The sequence below is a fragment of the Dipteris shenzhenensis genome, chromosome 1 (assembly GCF_047967505.1).
Source record: "Dipteris shenzhenensis isolate YYH24624 ecotype China chromosome 1, Dip_SZ_1.0, whole genome shotgun sequence".
NCBI lineage: Eukaryota > Viridiplantae > Streptophyta > Polypodiopsida > Gleicheniales > Dipteridaceae > Dipteris > Dipteris shenzhenensis.
Window position 1 is genome coordinate 13,874,683 of NC_141596.1, and position 19,541 is coordinate 13,894,223.

General features: G+C 42.5%; 1 protein-coding gene across 3 annotated transcripts in view; it reads left to right on the top strand.

Moving 5' to 3' along the window:
* LOC147905422 (thioredoxin-like protein AAED1, chloroplastic) overlaps positions 1 to 18,092 on the top strand; it is a 48,053-nt gene extending 29,961 nt beyond the window's left edge. For 2 of the 3 annotated variants that reach the window (XM_087379895.1, XM_087379909.1), the window contains exons 5-9: positions 9,023 to 9,059; positions 9,276 to 9,355; positions 9,661 to 9,752; positions 17,494 to 17,560; positions 17,724 to 18,092. In XM_087379895.1, the coding sequence (XP_087236021.1) occupies positions 9,023 to 9,059; positions 9,276 to 9,355; positions 9,661 to 9,752; positions 17,494 to 17,560; positions 17,724 to 17,786 (339 nt within the window). In that variant the 3' untranslated portion in view covers positions 17,787 to 18,092. The remainder of the gene's footprint in view (positions 1 to 9,022; positions 9,060 to 9,275; positions 9,356 to 9,660; positions 9,753 to 17,493; positions 17,561 to 17,723) is intronic. The other variant, XM_087379901.1, reaches the window with a different exon arrangement.
* Positions 18,093 to 19,541: the final 1,449 nt, after the last annotated feature.

The window sequence follows — 19,541 nt, forward strand, 5'->3', positions numbered from 1 at the left end:
TCTGGCCACGACTATGGTCAAGTCTGAGACCACGGAAGATCTCTTACTTCTTTTGGATGGTGGTTGAGCCTACCCATCGGTCCCTCGTTGTTGGAACAAATGCAGGTGGATTGGCAGATGTGCTCGTTGTACGGAAGGCTTGCTTGAGGTGATCCCACATTGCTTATGGAGCTGTCATGTGGCACAGAGCATTTGGACAACAGCTTTCCGGATTGTGGCTAGGACGCAAAGGATGCGGAGAGATTTCACGTGGGGGATGGAGGCGTGGCTGACAGAGGGAGGCTCTGCTTTCTGTGTTGATCCCATCTCACCAGCTTACAGGATCCATGGTGAGCAGGTCTTCTAGATTGAGTTCCTCGATTACCGTGGTCCCGCACTTGCTCGCAGCTTTCACCGGAGCAAGTTCTTTAAGAATTCTCATCCAATTTGTGTCTAGTTTCCGTGCTTTATTGATTTATCTAATGAACAATATCCTCTATGCTATACTTGGATGATAGCTTTGTTAAAAATGGGGAGAGGATGAGAGACAAGATCTGAGGCACGAACTGATGTTGATAGATTGTGTTATCACAGCAAGTACATAGCCTCTTTTATAGGCTGGGCAAGCCTTATCTTCCCACACAGACACCTCATAGATGAGGTCACACACAAGAGAATCTAGATCCTATAATCTAGGGGAGGAATCACACCTACCACATGAGGTGGCACAAGTTGCCTCAAGACTCTTCACACTCACACAACTGTAGGACACTCCTAGGACTCTAGGACCACACACACTAGGACTCCGATTCGAACAAACCCCCCTTCGGAGCTAGGGTGAGAAACTATGACATCATCCAGGCTGTGCATCCCAGGCAATCTCAGAGGCTAACAGCTGAGCATAATTCAGAGGTTGAACCAAGCACTCTCATGGCTTAGGTGTCAACGTGATCAGAGACTCAAATCTGAGCATGGATGCATGACCAACTCATAGGTCTAGGGAGTACACCAACATCCTGGAACTCGGCCAAGCTTGATAAAGGAAAGACATAACAACCCCCCTGTCTCCTAACTGGGTACATGGAAATAAGTGGAGCCTTTTATAGGACAAGGCACACAAAATGACAAATTATTACATCATTTTAGGGGGACTACCCAAGGCAGAGTACCTAACACACATGACTCTAGAAAGCCCACTCTTCATCTATCACCTCATGGAGGGATAGACCAGAAACAGCAGCAGTGCAGGCCTGTTCCTCAGGTCCAGAAGGTGTAGCTTCATCGTCTTCGTCCTCGCTCTGCTCCGCAACCTGATTGGCATGTTCTTTGGCTTGTACCTTTGCCATCTTCTTGAACCAACGATCCTCTGGATGGCCAAGCTTTTGACAGTAATTACATTTAAGAGGGTTTCCTTTCTTCTTGGGCTTATTCTTGAGAAAGAATGCTTTGCCAGACTCAAAGGAAGATTCTGCTTTCTCTGTAAGCCTACGGTCCTCATCAATGAGATGAGCTACCATATCCTTAAAGCTCATATTGCGGCTGACTCTTAGGACAGCAAGGATCTCATTGTACTTGGAAAAGTCTTCAATACTTGAGAGAAGTACAGCAACTTGATCATCATCTTCAACAATGGCTCGGATGGCAGATAATTGTTGGAGAATTGACCCAAGATTGCTCAAGTGTTCATTGAGGGTTTCAGTTTCCTTCATCTTGAGCTTGAAGAGTTTTTGTTTGAGAAATACTTTGGAATTCTTGATCTTATTTCCAAACAAATTCTCTAATTTTTCCCACACGTCATTTGCAGTCTTATCAAAATCCACATGGTGGATAAGGTTGTCAGCTAAAGCTAGGCCAATGATAGCCATTGCTTTGGCCAATGATAGCCATTGCTTTATCATTTTGGTTCTCCCACCAACTGATTCTAGCATCATCACTTTGGGGTTTTGGCTCCTTGCCATTGGTGATATTCCATATGCCTTCTCGCATAAGAAGAAGCCGGAGTTTCGTCTGCCAAGTTGGGAAATTGCTCCCTGAGAATTTCTCGATGAACAAGGGGTTTTTTATGCTATCCATTGGTGGGAAGGTCTTAGTTGTTATTACAACTAGTGTCTAAATCCCTTACAATGTTTACTCAAATTTTGCAAAAAAAAGGCCCAAATTTCACATGGTAGAAGCTTTAATTATGCCAAAGGAAGACACAGGACAGAAAAGCCCTAAATTTTTGGGTTAGGGTTGCTGCAAAATTAGGGTTTGCAGAAAATTGGGGCTTTTCAAAATTTCCTAGAGCATAGTGTTCTAGCAATACTAGGGAAGCTTCAGACCATAAAAGCCCCAACAAATTCACCCAAAATGAGGCAAAATTCTTGAAAAGCGCAATTTAGGGTTTTGGGCTCAGAAATGGGCTGGAACAAGCCGCTCTTTAGGTCGTCATGGAGCAAAAGTGCTAGGCTTCAAGGTCGGTCTGAATTCCTTCCAAATGTGGTGGCGATTTTGGAACTGATGACAGCTTGAACAGTAAGAAAAACGAGCTGGAATCAGTTCGTTTTTGTTCCCTGAAGCACCCTCCTCCAAAATAGGGTCGATTAATCAGCAAAAACGGGCAGCTTCATATGGCGACAGTAGCAGCAAAAATCACCATTTGGAGGCCAAAAACGTGCTGGAGATTGCGCAGATCAGGGCCGGAAGGAGGAGACTTCAACTGAAGCGGCCCTCTGACAGCAACGTGGAGATGACGCAAGAGTGGCCCAGCGGAGGAGAGAGGTAGCGGGTAGAGGAGCTAGCAGGAAAGAGGTAGCATCAGCGTGGGTAGGATTACGAGGGATGCGTGAGCAGAATTCAAGGGAGGCGTGAGCAGACTGCGAGGGAGGACGGGCAGAATGGTGCAGCATCAGGGAAGATAGCAGGCAGAACTGGAACGGCCTGCTGGTCAGCAACGTAGACATGGCGACGTGCGGTAAATGTTATCGCAGAGACATGGCAGGAAAATCTTGCGTGATGAGGCAAGGCTCAGTCAAGGAAGACCTGCTCTGATACCAACTGTTAAAAATGGGGAGAGGGTGAGAGACAAGATCTGAGGCACGAACTGATGTTGATAGATTGTATCATAGCAAGTACATAGCCTCTTTTATAGGCTGGGCAAGCCTTATCTTCCCACACAGACACCTCATAGATGAGGTCACACACAAGAGAATCTAGATCCTATAATCCAGGGGAGGAATCACACCTACCACATGAGGTGGCACAAGTTGCCTCAAGACTCTTCACACTCACACAACTGTAGGACACTCCTAGGACTCTAGGACCACACACACTAGGACTCCGATTCCAACAAGCTTGGTTTGACCATCCGTGATTGAATCCTAAAGGTCTAGGTAGTTGAATGTTTAAGAATGTGTAAGTAGTGTTCATAACAAGGTTTTGAAACGTTTTTTAATGTGGAAGAATTTGACATCTTACCAAGGGATGTTACACAAAAGCTTACACAATAGATTTATCTCAATATGTTTGTGAAATATGTGCATCTTCTTTTGGTTTTTTGTTTTGTTTTTGGGACACTACACGTGATGTGTCCAACCTTCCTTGCAGCCCTAATCACATATTCATTAGCAAAGCAGGCTATGTTCCGCTTGCCCTACCACACCTTTGCCAAATCTTGTTGTCATTAAAAACGCCTTCAAGCTCTCATAAACTATAACATCTCTTTAATGCTTGTTACTTTTGGAGGTGACACTTTATTTAGAAAATTACTCATTATTTGTAACATAAAAAATTTACACATCACACTTAAACATATATAAAAACACTGGTTAACACCATTTAAACATATATAGTAACAACTGTACAGGCAAGCCTCCCCCTAAATACTAGTCTCGCTCTTGCTAGAGTTAAGGAATATAGTAAGGGAGAAACTGGCTTGGGATGGGTAGGGAGAGTGCAAGCAAGTTTCCCAATGCTGGATCGCTTGACCTCAGTGAACAACATTGGAAAAGCTAGTGATGGTCTTCTCTCTTTGGTAGGTGATTTAGTTGGGTCTAGCTCGGTAAATCAAAACAAAAAACCTAGAAGAAACTTATATAGAGAAAGGTTGAGGTTAAACATGAATAATCTTCATGATTTTGGGGAAGGTAACATTTCTTTAAGTCTTTATTAGTTAGCACTCACTAAGACATCTTAGAAACAAGCACACACCATTATGTTGTCTATAAGGGACATAGTAGTAATATGCTTTATGTAGGACAAACCTATCGGACGGCTTTTATTTGTTTTCAAGAACATGTTAGGGTAGCTAGAAAAGCTCATAGGAAGAATTCCTTGATTGAATTCAAAACCCTTATATGATGCAATGGCAAAATCTGGTTTCAAATCTTTTCGTTGCTTTCCTGTTGAGCATATGATGACAACTTTACACAAGAGATTTTAATTTGGAAGGAAAATCAACTCATCGTAAGAATAAAAGAACCCTATGATGTGGAGAACTCATATCAAGCCCTTTAACATTCCTATGTACGAACATAGTCATATACCTACTCTTGTATAAAAATCTAAAGTTATGTTACGGGATTGTCCTAGCTCTCCTGCAATCTTAGATGTTGATCGTGATTTGCTTCCCTCACTTTCTCTTCCTCTTCCTCGTCCTTCAGTTCCTTTAACTTCCTCAGTTCCAAGAGTTTATCCTCTCAAGACTATAAAAGAGGACTTCGTTACCTAGACAGACTAATGTTTCTGGGAGCTTTTGAAAATATAATGTCCAAGTTCTTTTTAAACACACACCTTGGAAAACTTCTCTTTTGAGGACTTGAATCTAAATAAACTCCATTATATACAACTTAAAACTTCGTTGATCACTTCTTAAAACTAAAAGCTTCCTTTCAAAGCAAAAAACTCTATCTATATAAGGAACTCTTGATTTCTATTTTTAATTCTCCTTCTCTTGACAAGGTAGTTGAACTCAATTTTGAAGTCTCTTGAAGTAATGGATCCTCTTCTTGATTATGTGAGAAGAATTTGGAAGCATCCAGTAGTAGCTTGGAAGTATGTAAAAACTTTAGGATAAAAGGCTTTCAACTATGAAGAGAGAGGCAAAAGGCTTTCAAAGCATTCAAAACCGTCTATACTTAGAGAACCTTGTTGTTGTAAAAGTAAGAGATTCCAATGCTTTATTCACATGATACTTCAATTTGCTTTCTTGTAACTTAAGAGACCTTTTCATGAAAGGCATGAAATTTTGATCATACTCTTGGAAAGAGTCTTACCTTTTAAAAGCTAATGATAAGGGAATCTCAAAGTTTGCTTTGCAAATAGAAGAAAGTTTAGGAGTTCAAAATATCTTATCAAAATGGAAAGGGAAGACTTTGAAGAGAGTTGCTTTGAAACTAGAATAAATCCCTTCATTGAATTGCTCAAAGCAAAGTAACCATCTTTCTAAAGAAGATAAAACGCTTCGTCAAAAAAATTCCATAGGAAATTTGTCATATCAAATGTTCTAATAACTTTGTCTTTATTTACAAAAGTTTTACTTAGATTGTCTTTTGAGAGAAGTGAACTCGCCTGCCAAAACTTACGCTCCTTAGTTTCTCAAAAGGATCTGATCTCAAAACACCAGAGTTTTTGCAAGTCTTCAAGGTTTGTTTGCAATCCAAGTATTCCTTTTCCCTTTGTCCTCCTTGGAGTTTCACAAAACTCCAAAAAAGCCAAGATTTATTATAGCTGCTTGTGAGACTACTTTAACAGATGTCTCTAAATGGATAAGCTACAGCTTTTTTTTTTTGGGCAAAGAAAGGAACCTTCTATTAATGCTTGAAAAACTTCATACAAAGCAACAGCCCCGAAGGTGCTGAGTATGGAAGAAACCAATAAAGACTGAAAGAAGAAAACCAGCCTATTCCAGATAAACCCATCTCACTACTTAGGGAATCTCTGGTATAGGGGCTAACAGCCAAGTGGGGGGACTATACAACCAGCGAATCCCTCGCAGAGTGAATATGTAGAAAACTCCTGCAGGCCAAGTCTTGCAGAAACGTGCGCGCCTCGCGACAGCCGCCCTAGAGCCTGGGGTCCCACGCTCCTAGGTGGAGTGCAGGGTATATATGATATCCTACCAAATGTCGATCAAGGTAGCCGAGGGTGGAACCTGATGCTCACCCATCACCAGACTACAGCGAGCAACCCAAATATTCCACGCCGTGATGCTGGCACTACCTTCCACAGGCTATCCTCCAGAAGGGGAATGAGAATCCCGGCTATCAAGAGGGACTGCCTCATGGAGCTTTATCCTCTGAATGCTTTGACCTTGTATCCGGAAAGCTGGAGAGACCTTATCAATCTGGAACACGTGACCTCCCTCAGTCAACTAGGCCACCATCCCCCAGGTTTAGTCCCTTTGAAGGGAGTTCATGCGTGTCATAATCCTAAGGGATCCCATCCAGATCCTCTCTGCATTATGACCACTCCAAAGACAGTGAGGGATCATCTCCAGAACATTAGCAGAGCAACAGTGACACTGCCCCTGCACTCGCATCTGCTCCAACCACGGGCCTATGGGCAAGCCTCCATGGGGAGCCAGCTCTAAAAAGTAGGAGATCTTCCTCAACCGCAAATTGGACCATAGGCGCGTCCAAAACTTGGAACATGCCTCTTGAGGCACCCTCTGGGTCACCCAATGCCTCTCCCTCGAAGGGGTCCATGTCAAAAAGTCCATCTGAAGCCTCCTGCCAATTCGAGTGGTATAGGAAAATTGTCCACCTGCTCAGTAAGTCCGATCCTGGAAGGCCAAAATCACTCACCCGGATCCCATTGTACCTCCCTCAGGGGCCTACCTTCCCAAAGCCAGAGGCGCTATCTGGGGTCATCCTGCTCTTGGATGCTGGGAGGATCAATGTGCCACTCCTTCCCCACTTAGCCCACAACTGTGATCATCTGCCAATGAATCCCATCCAGACTCCCGTTCATCTCTGGGTCTCTCTCAGTGAGTGCTTGAAGTAGGCCTCTAGGCCCTACACGGAAGAAACCAGGTTGCTTGCTGCCTTGCTGAATCATCATCCTCAAAGGGACCCTAGTCCGAGAAAATGACCCAACCAAACTGCTGTCCATCCACATGTTAAGTCCCTCCCAACTGCTGAAAAGCATTTTTAAGGGCATCCCATTCGGTAAATGTTTATTATCTTGCTGCATGCAGTAGTACACGGTGGTCCCATTCAGACCAAACGGGAATAGGTCAAACAAGTCATTGTCCATCGTGACACAATTCACCATGCACACAGATTCAAACTCCATAACATGGGTGTTAGGAACCAGGGTTCTTCTCTTTCTTACCCTCGTAGTGGGGTAAATGCACCTCAATCATCACATGACGCCGGGGAAAATCCACCATATTACCAATTTGGTCAGCTTGAATTCCTGTGTCGTAGAAGTACAAACTCTGTTACCGTAGGTGTTTGTGCCATTTTGCTGGCTGATTGCATTGCGATCGCACTCTAGTCTAGTCAGTAGAGATCAACAGAGATATTCTTCGTCCTAGGGATGACACTTTGTCATCAACTCCCAATTCCTCCTTTGGTGTATTAGCTGATCTTCCCCAGTAGGATCACCACAAAGTGTTGGTAATAAACTGCCACTTAGATCCTAGATCTAACAAGGAACAATGTTTGTGTACACACACAGAATTGAAAGAATGATTGCAGCATCATCAACATATTAAGAACAAATAAATTTCCTAGAACTAAATTATAACGACAATTCAGAGTATTAATATGGAAAGAGTAACTTTATTCATGAGGATATAGCACGTAGCTCTCTTCTGTAAACTATAGTCTATTATCTTAGAGTCCGAATTCAGAAATATTAATTTTCATGATGATAGGGGACATAGCTTGCTGCTGTAGACAATAACTTTCTCTCATACACGGACATACACTACACACCATATCCTTATTGTTTCCTTGCTTGCAAATATACACCCAAATGGCCTTTTACATGCATTCTAGGGACTGAACACATTCCTCCATTTCTCCCACTAGACCATTTGTTACAGCGTTTCATATATAAAGAATAATGCAATTTCAAATCTAAATCCTCTCATTAGCAATTGCGACAGGTACGACCTTTAGAACGAGCATGACACTTCTTACACTCCCAAGGTTCATACCTAGGGCAAATGTTGACTTTGCGATCAACAAGATTTATTGCCCCAACAGGCAGAGAAACATCCCAGCCCAAATACCCCTTGATACAACGATTAAATGCTAGACTCAATTTGATGACACATCCGGAAGTGAAGGTAAAAGAGTGATCCCTTTCCCTCTATTGCATACGTGCTAGCAACACATTTTGTTCTCAAGGAACACATGACAAAACCTGTGAAACTTAATGTATATCTGAATGACTGGTTTCTAGGTTTACTAAGAGCTCAAAAGGATTTTTAACTGCAGCATCATTTTCAGAGTGGCTTCAATTTGATCTAAGGTGTTGGCAAGATGAGTGGGGTAGATTTTGCTTCGCTAATGGAAAGTTTCAGTCAAGGTTGCGAGGAAGCTTATGTGCCTTGGACATGAGGTCCCACTTGCGCAAAGTCCATCGGCATGGACACAATTTAGGAGGATTTATCTAATTGGAATAAATGCTAGGCTCCGTGGGGAACTTGCTGCAAGAGTTGTTGCACAACAGTCTGTTGGTTGCTTCTATGCTTGGGTTGGCAGCATGGTCAGAAGCAGAACAAAGATTTTGTGTGAGACGTTCAAAGAGGAATCTCGTAGTGTATACACATTTCTGTCCAAAAGACTTTCAATTCAACAGGAACTTCAGTATGTGCAGGCCCTAGGAAATGTGGTTCTGAATTTCTTAATGACTTCATCAGTTATATTAAACCCTATTGAGAAAAATAACATTAATGTCACTTGAGGAACTATGACATGGAAGCGCACTACAATGATGTGCAACAACCACCCTCATTGGTCTAAAAGTTTTTAGTCAAGGGGGGCATAAATATGTATACCACCACACAAATCGACCACATATTGTTGGGTTGAGCTTATTTTGTGTTTTGCAGGCTCAAGCCTTTGCTGAAGCAACACGCTTTCCGGGAGGTAAAAATATGTCTGATTGCTAAGATAATTTAAAATTTTCTTGGCTGAGTAATAAATTAGCTCCAAAACTTCATAAAAAAACAAGTAGTTTCATGCATTAAAATTCATCCTAATGATATTTACTTTTAGATTAAAAAACTGAGATGTTTTCTGCACAAGGCAATTCATAGTTTGAGGATTCACTTGGTCCTTTTGTATATTGTATATTTCTTTCAGAGGTTTATGCTGATCCAAGTCACTCAACCCACGACGCATTGGAGTTTGTCTCTGGGATTGGCTCGACAATTTCTCCAACGGTGCTAATCCAAGATAATTGTTTTTAAAAAATAGGATTCTGCACAAATTCTCATTCTTTGCTACTTGATGTCTTTTGGTCCTTTTTCCTTTCAAAAGGATTGAATTCTGTTCTTACACTTCCTAAATTCATGGAGAAGCTAGGGCACCTCAACTTGCCCCAAAAGGAGTGTGAGAATCTGTAAGGGCAATGTGTACTATGATAAATTATGATGGTGTGTCCTGAAGCATGACCTAACAACTAGGCATGCTTTTTACTAGATCTAGCTACTGTAGAAAGTTAACGCTGACATTTCCTTTGTAACAGACCGGTATGAGGATTCTATCTGCCCTTTATGAAGGCTATCGACAAGATTGGGGCCTCTCATTTCAGAAGGATACAGTCTCTAAAGGTGGCTGGTAAGAGTCTGCTGATGAAAAGGAAGGTTAAGCTTGATTGTCATGAATATGGTGCTATGTCAATAGATAGGATCATTTGAATGAAATAAAAATCGCAGTTGCAATTTGTGAGAAATGTGTCAGATTTCTACAAAATGCAGAGTCAGAAATAAGACAGGCTTTGTATACCTTAGGTTGCTCTTTGTATTCGTCTGTAAAATTTTTCATTTACAATTTTATCTGCGTGTTGGTATTTTTGGAGTGAGAAGGAGGGGATCAATACCACAAGGTTTTCCCTAATATTTTCATCAGACAAGAGAATTAAGAGTAATTTTATTTTGGTCGGTCGTAGGAATCTTCAACTTGTAATAGAGGTTGGAAAGTCTTGTGAGAGAAGCAAAGGTAGTCCAGATAATCAAAGTAGTCGGTAGAGTCCCTTAAATTTATATAATCCTCCTAGATGAAGACTACATCCACCTAGATTTATTCAGAAAAATACCCGTTGGTTGATAGCATGTGTATTGTCTCGAAGCTCAATTTCTAAAAGGACTGAGGGAAGGCAAATAGTTTCTTTTATATTTTATGTAGGCAAGAGAACAACTAAGGGTGGCCCACGTGTGAAAGCACTCTACGTCTTCAGAACTCTCGGTGGGTGCTTGACATTTTCATCAAACATGTGATCAAGTTTCCCAATGAGAGAAGCAGAGGTAATCTGAAGAGTCAAAGTGGTTGGGTTAGTCACATAACTTCCTAGATACGAAAATATGTCCATGATTTATCATAGATGCATTCAAAAGCATTCCCATGGATGGTGTTATGAACCGATTGTGAAAAATGCAGCAAATGTGTGTATGATTGAATGCTGGATTCAAAATTTGCAGAACCATGAAAAGAGGCTCTTCACTGGGGGAAAAATGCTTTCGTGAGAGGATTTGTTGCTATGTTGATGCCTACGTGCAAGATTTCGTCATCCTTGAGTTTACTCAAGGACCATAACCCCCTTGGTAGGTGGACCACATGACCTAAATATCACGTTTCTTTGTTGAAGAACACACTCTTCTTAGGATTGAGTGGAAGATGCTTTTTCTGAAGCAATCTTATAACCTTGCTGAAGGGTTCCTTACATCCTCAGCATCACTAAGAACTCATAATGGCTTGCAGGAATACGAAAGACCATCTTTGTGTGTCCTCATCTTTCATTCTCACTTGGTGAAAACCAAGATTTAAGATCTAACTTGCTGGAACATTGTATCTGCTTTCAACGTATGAAGTAGACCATCCACTCTTATAATCATATAGTGGTTCTTAGCAGCCAATTTATTAAGAGATCTATAATTAATGCACATCCTAACACAATTGCCTTGCTTATTACGAACTAGCAACATTAATGGATAACTGCTGGGTCTGATCGATTGCAATCTGTTGCTTGACTTATTCATCTCAAATTTGGTATGGAGCTCTACATGGAGGTGCGGAATTAGATATTGGTTCTTAGGAATTATCTTTTGGTCGACTAATGGGCGTAACAAAGTTAGAATCATTGACAAAACGATCATCACATGCCTGAAGGAATTTGTGTTTTTTCTTCTCTTCAGGACTTAAACATTGCTTCCCATCCCTAAGATAGATAGAATGGCAACCTGAACCTTTTTTAAAAGATTGATCCATTTGAGTGGGTTGAATGGGAAGAATGCCTTTGTCTCCTCGAGTAAGGGTATCCTTCCCTTTATGAATGAAGCTACATTGATGTATATGAGGAGCTACTAGGAAATTTCTTGCATCTTGGTACATCTGAACTCTGAAGGGAACTTCTTTTACAATGGACTGTCACGAGGTTGTGATTTCTAGCGCATGCATGTCGGCCTGTATGTGGGCAAGACCCTGGGAAATCAAGGAGCAAGGTCATGGGTTGCTTGGTGTGCTAGAACCCCTAGCAATTAATGCCTTGGGGGTAAAAATTGTGGTTGGGTCCAAAGAGGGGGGAAAAGTGCCCTAAGGATCCAAGGTTGGGCCATTGGAATGGACCCCTTAGAGGGGGCAAGGGGAAAATGAAAGCATGGCTGCCATGTGGCATGCCCATGCAAATCAATTTGGCAATGTTGCCCATGGAGGCTCCCAGAAAGAAATACAAAGCAAAAAAACCGTCACGTAAGGACGACTGGGTTGGTTGCTAGGAGAGGGACAGCAACATGCAAGCCCACGGGCAAGAGGAAAGGATTCCGTACGAAGTTGATTGCTGGTCATCATGCGAGGGAGTGGCGAACTCGTTGGCTGGTTGTGTGTCCAGGCTGAGCTCATGGCAGTGTACGGCTGTGTATATAACTTGGTGAGCACAGGTTGTGTACGGAAATGCCATGGACTGTGTACGACTGCTTCGAGCTCATGGCTGATGTAGTGTACGGTTGCTGGAAGCATTCTTTGGATGGCTTGTACGGGTTGAGTATGAAGCATGTACGGTCAGTGTACGTGTATAAAATGAGGTTGGTATGGCACAGGTACGATTGACATGAAGGCTGTGTATTGACATTTGTGTTGGAGGAATGATCCTCATAGGAGCATTGTTGTGACTAAGGAACGTGACCAGCATTGATTGGAAGGACACTCTTATGAACTCGATTGGGTGACCAATGTGTTGTTTGGCTCGTGATTGGCTCCTTGGACGTAGGAACTGTTGCATGAGCTCCATATGGCGGTGCATGGCGGTGCTACAGTGCATGGTGGTGCTTGACCTTCTACATAACTCGACGGGGAACCTGTTGAACGTCTCTTTGTTGTGATCACGAACCTGAGTGCCGTGAGTCTTTGTCAGTAGACATAGCTATCTGGTAGAGCAGCTGCATATTGATATTAGGGTCCGTTAGTTGAGTCCTACATGGTTGTAATCGCCGACAAACTTAGTAGAGGTGAGGTGTGATCATAGTTTCGATTTGTGTGTTGATGAACAAGAGTTCTCAGTTACAATTTCGAGTCGTATCTCTTGTCCTTGTGCTGTGTAAGATTATGGTTGATCATAGTTGATGCTGAATTGTGTATATGTGAAGAGTGGGTCTCTTAGTTGATTTCCACGCAATTATCCAACATTTGGTATTAGAGCACGATAGTCTGAGATCCTGTGAGCAATATGAGTGTTGAGAAAGTGAAGGTTTGAGCTTTGTGTGCATGTCGAGGAGGCTCAACAAGAAAGAGGCAGGAGCACTTGCTTTTCCACGAAGACTCAGGAGACCGAGAAGCAAATCTAGTTGGAGAAAAAGACCTACATTAGTCCTGTTGGCTGAGGCGTGCTTCCAAGAATCGTTAGGCATTGTTTCACTTGTCCATGGATTCGGTGAAGAAGACAAAGGTGTTCAATGGACGAAATTTTGCGAGGTGGCAACTATCAACGAAGCTATGGTTCATGCAGAAGGGATTATGGGGAATTGTTTCTGGCACTGAAAAGGAGACGACCACCGGGGAAGCAGAGAAACATGTTTGGAGAAAAGATAACGATAAGGCTATTGGCATGATAGGACGAGCCCTAGGAGAAGATTATTTTCACCACCTCGAGGTCACAAAGTCTGCAGGGTTGGCCAACTGGACAATTCTTGAAGCCTTGTTCGGGGTTAAGATGTGCCATTCGAAGGCAAACCTGAAGCAACAATTGTATGATCTTCGTATGAATGAAAATGAGGACTTGGCAACATTCTTAAACCGTATGCAAGCTCTACTGAAGCAATTACAAGACCTCCGTTCTAAGGTCAAGGATTAGGATCAAAAGGCAATATTGTTGTTGTTGAAGAGTCTCCCCTCCAGATACAGTGAGACTAGTATCCTCAGATTGGATGATGAAGCTGACTTCATCGATTGCATGGTTTTGCTCATGAGTGAGGAGAAGCGGGAAGAGAACCTTTTTCCCGGTGATGCTGCATATGCTGTGAAGGACAAGAAGAATGCAACTAGAGATTCAAAAGGAGACACCCGTGCGTGCTATTATTGTGGCAAGCCAGGGCAGATTGAAAGGCTTTGTGCCAAGAAGCGAGGGACGAGGCAGCGAAACAAGAAAAGAATAAGGCATGTATGATTGAGGAGTCTTCACTAGAGGAGATGGCAGGTTTAGTAACAGATGATCTACTTGACCAGGATTGGGCGTTCTGAGTTTTTGGGTGTGTTATTGGTCTCAGCATCCTGTTCGTTGTATGTCAAATATGTCTTGGCTATGATGCCAATACCAAGCTAAGATGCTTGGGAAGTTTTGGTATCGGGCTATGATGCCCAGGTGTGTTTTTGTGGACTTCCACTGCTTCATGAGGCTTTGATATTGTTTGGTGATAAGTTGTAATGGCAACAAGCCCAGTAGGGATGAGCCAGTTCTGGTTGTGTCTTGTTACTGACTCCCTACTCGGATCAAGGGAGGGTGTTGGAGGAATGATCCTCATAGGAGCATTGCTTTGACTAAGGTATGTGGCCTGCATTGATTGGAAGTACACTCTTATGAACTCGATTGGGTGATCAGCGTGTTGTTTGGCTTGTGACTGGCTCCTTGGACCTGGGGACTGTTGCATGAACTCCATATGGCGGTGCTTGACCTTCTACATAACTCGATCGGGAAGCTGTTGAACATCTCTTTGTCGTGATCACAAGCCTGAGTGCTGTGAGTCTTTGTCAGTCGACATAGCTATCTGGTAGAGCAACTGCATATATATTAGGGTCGTTAGTTGAGTCCTACATGGTTGTGATCGCCGAAAAACTCATTAGAGGTGAGGGGTGATCACAATTTCGAGTCGTGTGTTGATTAATAAGAGTTCTCAGTTACAATTTTGGGTTGTATCGCTTGTCCTTGTGCTCTGTAAGATTCTGGTTGATCATAGTTGATGCTCAATTGTGTATATGTGAAGAGTGGGTCTCTTAGTTGATTTCCACGCAATTATCCAAACAGTTTGCATGGGTTTGTGCACGGTTCGTATGTGACGTGCAAGTACAGCTGACAGGCTCGTATACAGCTGAGGTGTATGGAATGTTTCTGTCAGACGCTCACGGGCTGCTCCCAAGGCTTCGTCAGTGTTTTTGTTAGATGACCATCAGCTGCTCTGGGTGAGCTGGCTGGTCATACAGGGACTTTCCGTTTATCTGCGAATTGATAGAGAAGGGCTAGCTGATCCCATTGGAACTCGTCACGTGGGGACTTTTCAGCAGTTGGTCATCCCTTTGTTCTAGGCTCTTTTGATGTTGGCTGAGTAGATATGCCTTTTCTTACTGCAGTGAGCAGGTGAGTGTACAAGTGGGCACTTGAGGCATTTGCAGGGGATTGTGTCACCAAGTCTTGGCTGCTAGAAACAATCCTAGGCTGAGTGTAATTGTTTTGGAACTGAAATGGATGCTCTTTAGCTATGCTTGATGGAGGTCACTTTCAGTAGAGCTTATGCGATGGCTTCCCCAACAGATAGTGTTTTTACAGGCAGGGGTTGCTAGGGAGAGGGCACACGATCAGTACAGCCTTGTGGGCTGAATAGACAGGGGTTAGGTGTCCATGCTTGACATTGGAAGGTATCCCTGGACCCCAAAGAGACATGATACAAGTGTGACTGCCATAATGTTTGCTGTGTGGAGATGCAAGTTCTCTTATGGGAAACAGATTGAAGTATCAGGATGTTTGCTGCCCATGGGGTGAGAGACTATCGGTCTTGGACAGTGTGGAGAAAGCTTTGTATTTTCTCTTTCTGCTTTGAGCAGATAGATAGCTATTTGGGCACTAGTGACAGCCTATAGGGAACTGTGTTGCCCAAGTCTGGTTACTAGTGACAGTTCCAGGCTGTGTGCAAGCTTCTTGGATTAAGAATGGAGACAGGAGTGGTAGTGAGAGTGGTGAGACCAGTGAACAGTAAAGGGGTATGTGGATGCCTAATGTGATGTGGATGGTCCAGATGTAAGAAAGAATGTGGATGCCTAATGGGATGTGGATGCCCCAGATGTAAGAAAGCATGTATCCTTTATGTAGCATGGAATTCTGGGCCTCTCACTTAATTAAATAAATACCGAAAGGGGCGCCAAGGTTTGGGGCCAATCTGTGTCTTTGTCTTGGTGCAGGGGCACTCTAGCTCCCAATCTGGTAGTTATACTTTTGCTGAATTATTGATATAACAGTGCTGGCTGGTTATTTGTTAGTTCTACTGCCCGGTTTCAGTACCTCTTTCATGTCCTCTGAAAGCCTGTGTAATTTTTTCTATAAGGTTGAGGCTTGGGATGTATTATCTTAATGGCATGATCAATAATTAGATTATAATTACAAACGTCATTAAGAAGAATGACTAGCCTTTGCCCATTAACAGATTCATTAACTCAAAAACATCATGTGGTCCAAATTGATGAGTCGATTGGACTGTATGAATAGTATCATCTTCTCATGAGAGGAAGTAGATCCTCCCCCCTGCTTGGTCACTTTACTCTTATGGAATTTGACTTATCTAGATTTGTCTAAGAAATACTGGACAGTCATACTAGCTGCATTCTTTTTGCACCCAAAGGACTCTTTTCTCTAATCAAATTGTCTTTCTCCGTTTTGACATTGGTGCCAGCAAAATGTAGGGTGTCAAAGTGTCTCTCCTTACTGTAGTATTTAAAGCTTCGACTTGTCTATTCCTAAATGGTTTTCTAAATCTCTCTCTTGAAAAGCTGGCTTGTTAGGCGTGAAAGGGGTTTTGGATGTGAGGCTAGGGCAGGAATAAATCCAATGTCTTTTGGATTTGCAAGAGGATGCTCTAGATTGGGAGGCTGATTTTGGTTTTACTTGGACTCAGAGGGGTTTCTTTGTCAGGTACCTGGTCGGTGTGGGTATCTCTCCTTGCTGCAATGTGCTCTTGTGTTGGAGAATATCAGGAAAAAACCCTTCTTTTGGACTTTTGCCAAACTTGACCTCACTTCTAGGATGGTGGGTATTAACCAAGTACTGCTGGCCACGGCGTGGTTCATTTGCTGTTGTTGGTGCCACTCTAGGGAGGGATTGCATCACTCAGCTCAAAAGGCCTATAAGGAACTTTCTATGGAGTGTTCTAGATGATTTGGCAGACACCCGAGCCAGGTGGTGGTCAGGTGGCTTTTTCCAGGATGAGAACCTTGGGGATGTTTTCACTTCAGCTAAGAAAGAAAATTTTCATTCTAGATTCCAATTGTGACCACTCTGCTGAAAGAAGCATAAGAACTTTGATTCAATTAGAGTAACTGACAAAGAGGTACACTGAAACAATTTCTATAACCCAAGTCATGGAGTAACAGCAAGTGCATCAATTTTGAAATATCTTGGAAAGAGATGGAGCTTAGTTTGTACAGTCATGTATCCATAAAACAGCAGAGAAAGGACACAGAAATAGTCTGCATAGTCTCCCATCTAGAGGATCTGTCAAAGTTGATCCAAGAGGACAGCCCATGTGAACAGTCTCAGCCATGAGATCATTCTCCAGGCTTGGCATCCCAGCACTTGCAAGTGATCGCAACGGTGAAGGTGGCATTCGATGCACCTTCTGATATCCCCCGTTTTTAAGTTTCTCATCTTTTGAGTTAGTCATCCTAGTTATTAGGTTTTGCTTCATAAAGTCCACTAGATTTTCTGCTATCTTTCTGTATAGTTTTTTTATTCTACCCTCATCATTTTTGTGCTCCAGCTGCATAGATATAAATTCTGTAGGGTAGTGTTTCAGCAAACTAGAGACTCAGTTTTCATGAAGTGAAGTATGCTAATGTCTTGCTTCTGGTAAAGGATGATGAGGTTGGTTTAGTAACATATATGTTGAAGTTTCAGGCAGCAAGGAGGTGTGCTTGTAGCTGGGCCAGGAAAAGAGTGTATTTTATATCTTTTCAAGGTAAGCGACTTGCGTTTCTCATTCTATACATCTTGGGTTCTTGCAGTCATATAGTTTACCTACAAAAAGTCTCTCTAAATACATGATTTTGATTAGAATATACTTTAGAGTATTTGATTTCATGGTTTACGTAAGCTGAATGGGTGCTCAATTGTGTTGGAAGGATGTACAAGCTGGGGATGAACCAAACATGGATGACATTGTGCAAGTCTGCAGCACAGCTTAAATATTACACTATATTTCTTCTAAATGAGCTTCAGAGATCCGTTTCTTCAACTATTATGACCAATCGCAACACACTGGACATCACTTTTGTAAATCTGTCAAGGTGACAGAACTGCCATTACTGTATCCTGTATTTGTATAGACCATGGCATAGAAGAGTGGCATTGCACACTGCAATCCAAGTTTCAAGAATCTTATGGATCACAATATAGGACTTCATAGAGAGTAATGATTAGGATGATGCATGCCGTGCACAGACACACACTGTATATATGTCTTTCATGTAAATGTAATGAGGTTTCTCTCTCTTCTGGTCTTTAGTTCCTTTCTATCCTCACTGGTTACTTTACAGCATATTTTGCAGAAGTTGGATTTGTGATTTAGAAATTATGCAGCCAAAAACCAGAGGAAGTCGTAATGCTTATTAAAAGAGGAAAGGATGTGTGCACGCTGTTAATTTAGTATCCTGGCTGGTGGTGGTGCATTGGAGTGCTTGGGAATCCCATGTGTTACCAATTATTGAGCAGATATCCAAGGATCACTGGGGCCAAGCATTGATGGCAATTTCATCACACATTTTTTTTAATTCCCAAAGAGAGAATTGCTTCTGTCTGTTAGATTTTGAATAGTTCTAGGTTCTGTTATGTTCCACTTGAAGGCAATGTCACCGCACAATTTTTTGAAGCTCACAGAGATAATTTGTAATATCTGGTTGATTCTGAACAGTCGCATTATTCTAGATTCTGTATATTCTACCATTCTAGGTTCACAGGTTAAGTGGATCTCCAGGGAACGAGGATTTGAAGGCAATTCGTCGTGCAAATTTTTTGAAGCTACAAAGAAAATTGTTTCATCTTTGGTTAGGTTCTTAATAGTAGCATCATTCAAGGTCCTCTTCTAAACTGGTTTCGTGGGACTTGGAGATGAAGTGTCTGGGGTATGTGAGGTTGAATCTGTTGGAAAAAGTAATGAACTGTGGAGTTTGTTTACTTACCTTGAGTGAGAGGGTCCTATACAGGAAAAAGCCTGGTAAAGATCCAGGGCTGACACTAAAAGTGCCACCTCAAACCTTTAGGGACTTCAGAGAAGAAGGGACAGCCTCTCCACTCCCTGAGGAAGAAAGTCCTCCTGGAAGAAGCAGCCTTGGGAGATCCCTACATGCTCAACCAAATGACCATCAAAGTGTGTACTGTGTCTGTCCATTTACTGCCATGATGTGAGATGGGTGGACTTGGGACCCATCAAGTGCATCTGTGTACAGATCTTCAGATATTCCAGGCTGAAAGGCTCACCATGATCTCCCAACATGTGTCCTCTAAGGCATGTGTAGGTTTATAGGGAGAGAGGGAATAACGTGGAGTGAGCATAGCTCAACCAAATGACGTTGAACCGCAAAAGCCCAAGAGGAGCTATGCCTCTCATTAAACATCTGAGGAACAGCTCCAAGTGATGAAGAAAGGGGAGGGAGCAAATCTACTCAAGAGTCCCACAATCCCCTTCTAGGCAAATCTTCGTTTGTCTGCAATTCCATATGCAATGCTGAATGGATTCATCATCAGCAAAGAGGAAACGCTGGCATGAAGAGGGAGTCCCAGACTTGTACCGTTGATTTACTATAATCCCTCCATGAATAGAAAGCCAAAATGAAGAGCGGAAACTTCTAGAGCCTTCTTCGAAAAAAATTTGTAAACCTGCAGAAGTTTGAAATTCTTTCCATTGAGGTGCTTTGAAGGGATTCGTGGAAGAATGGGAGGCT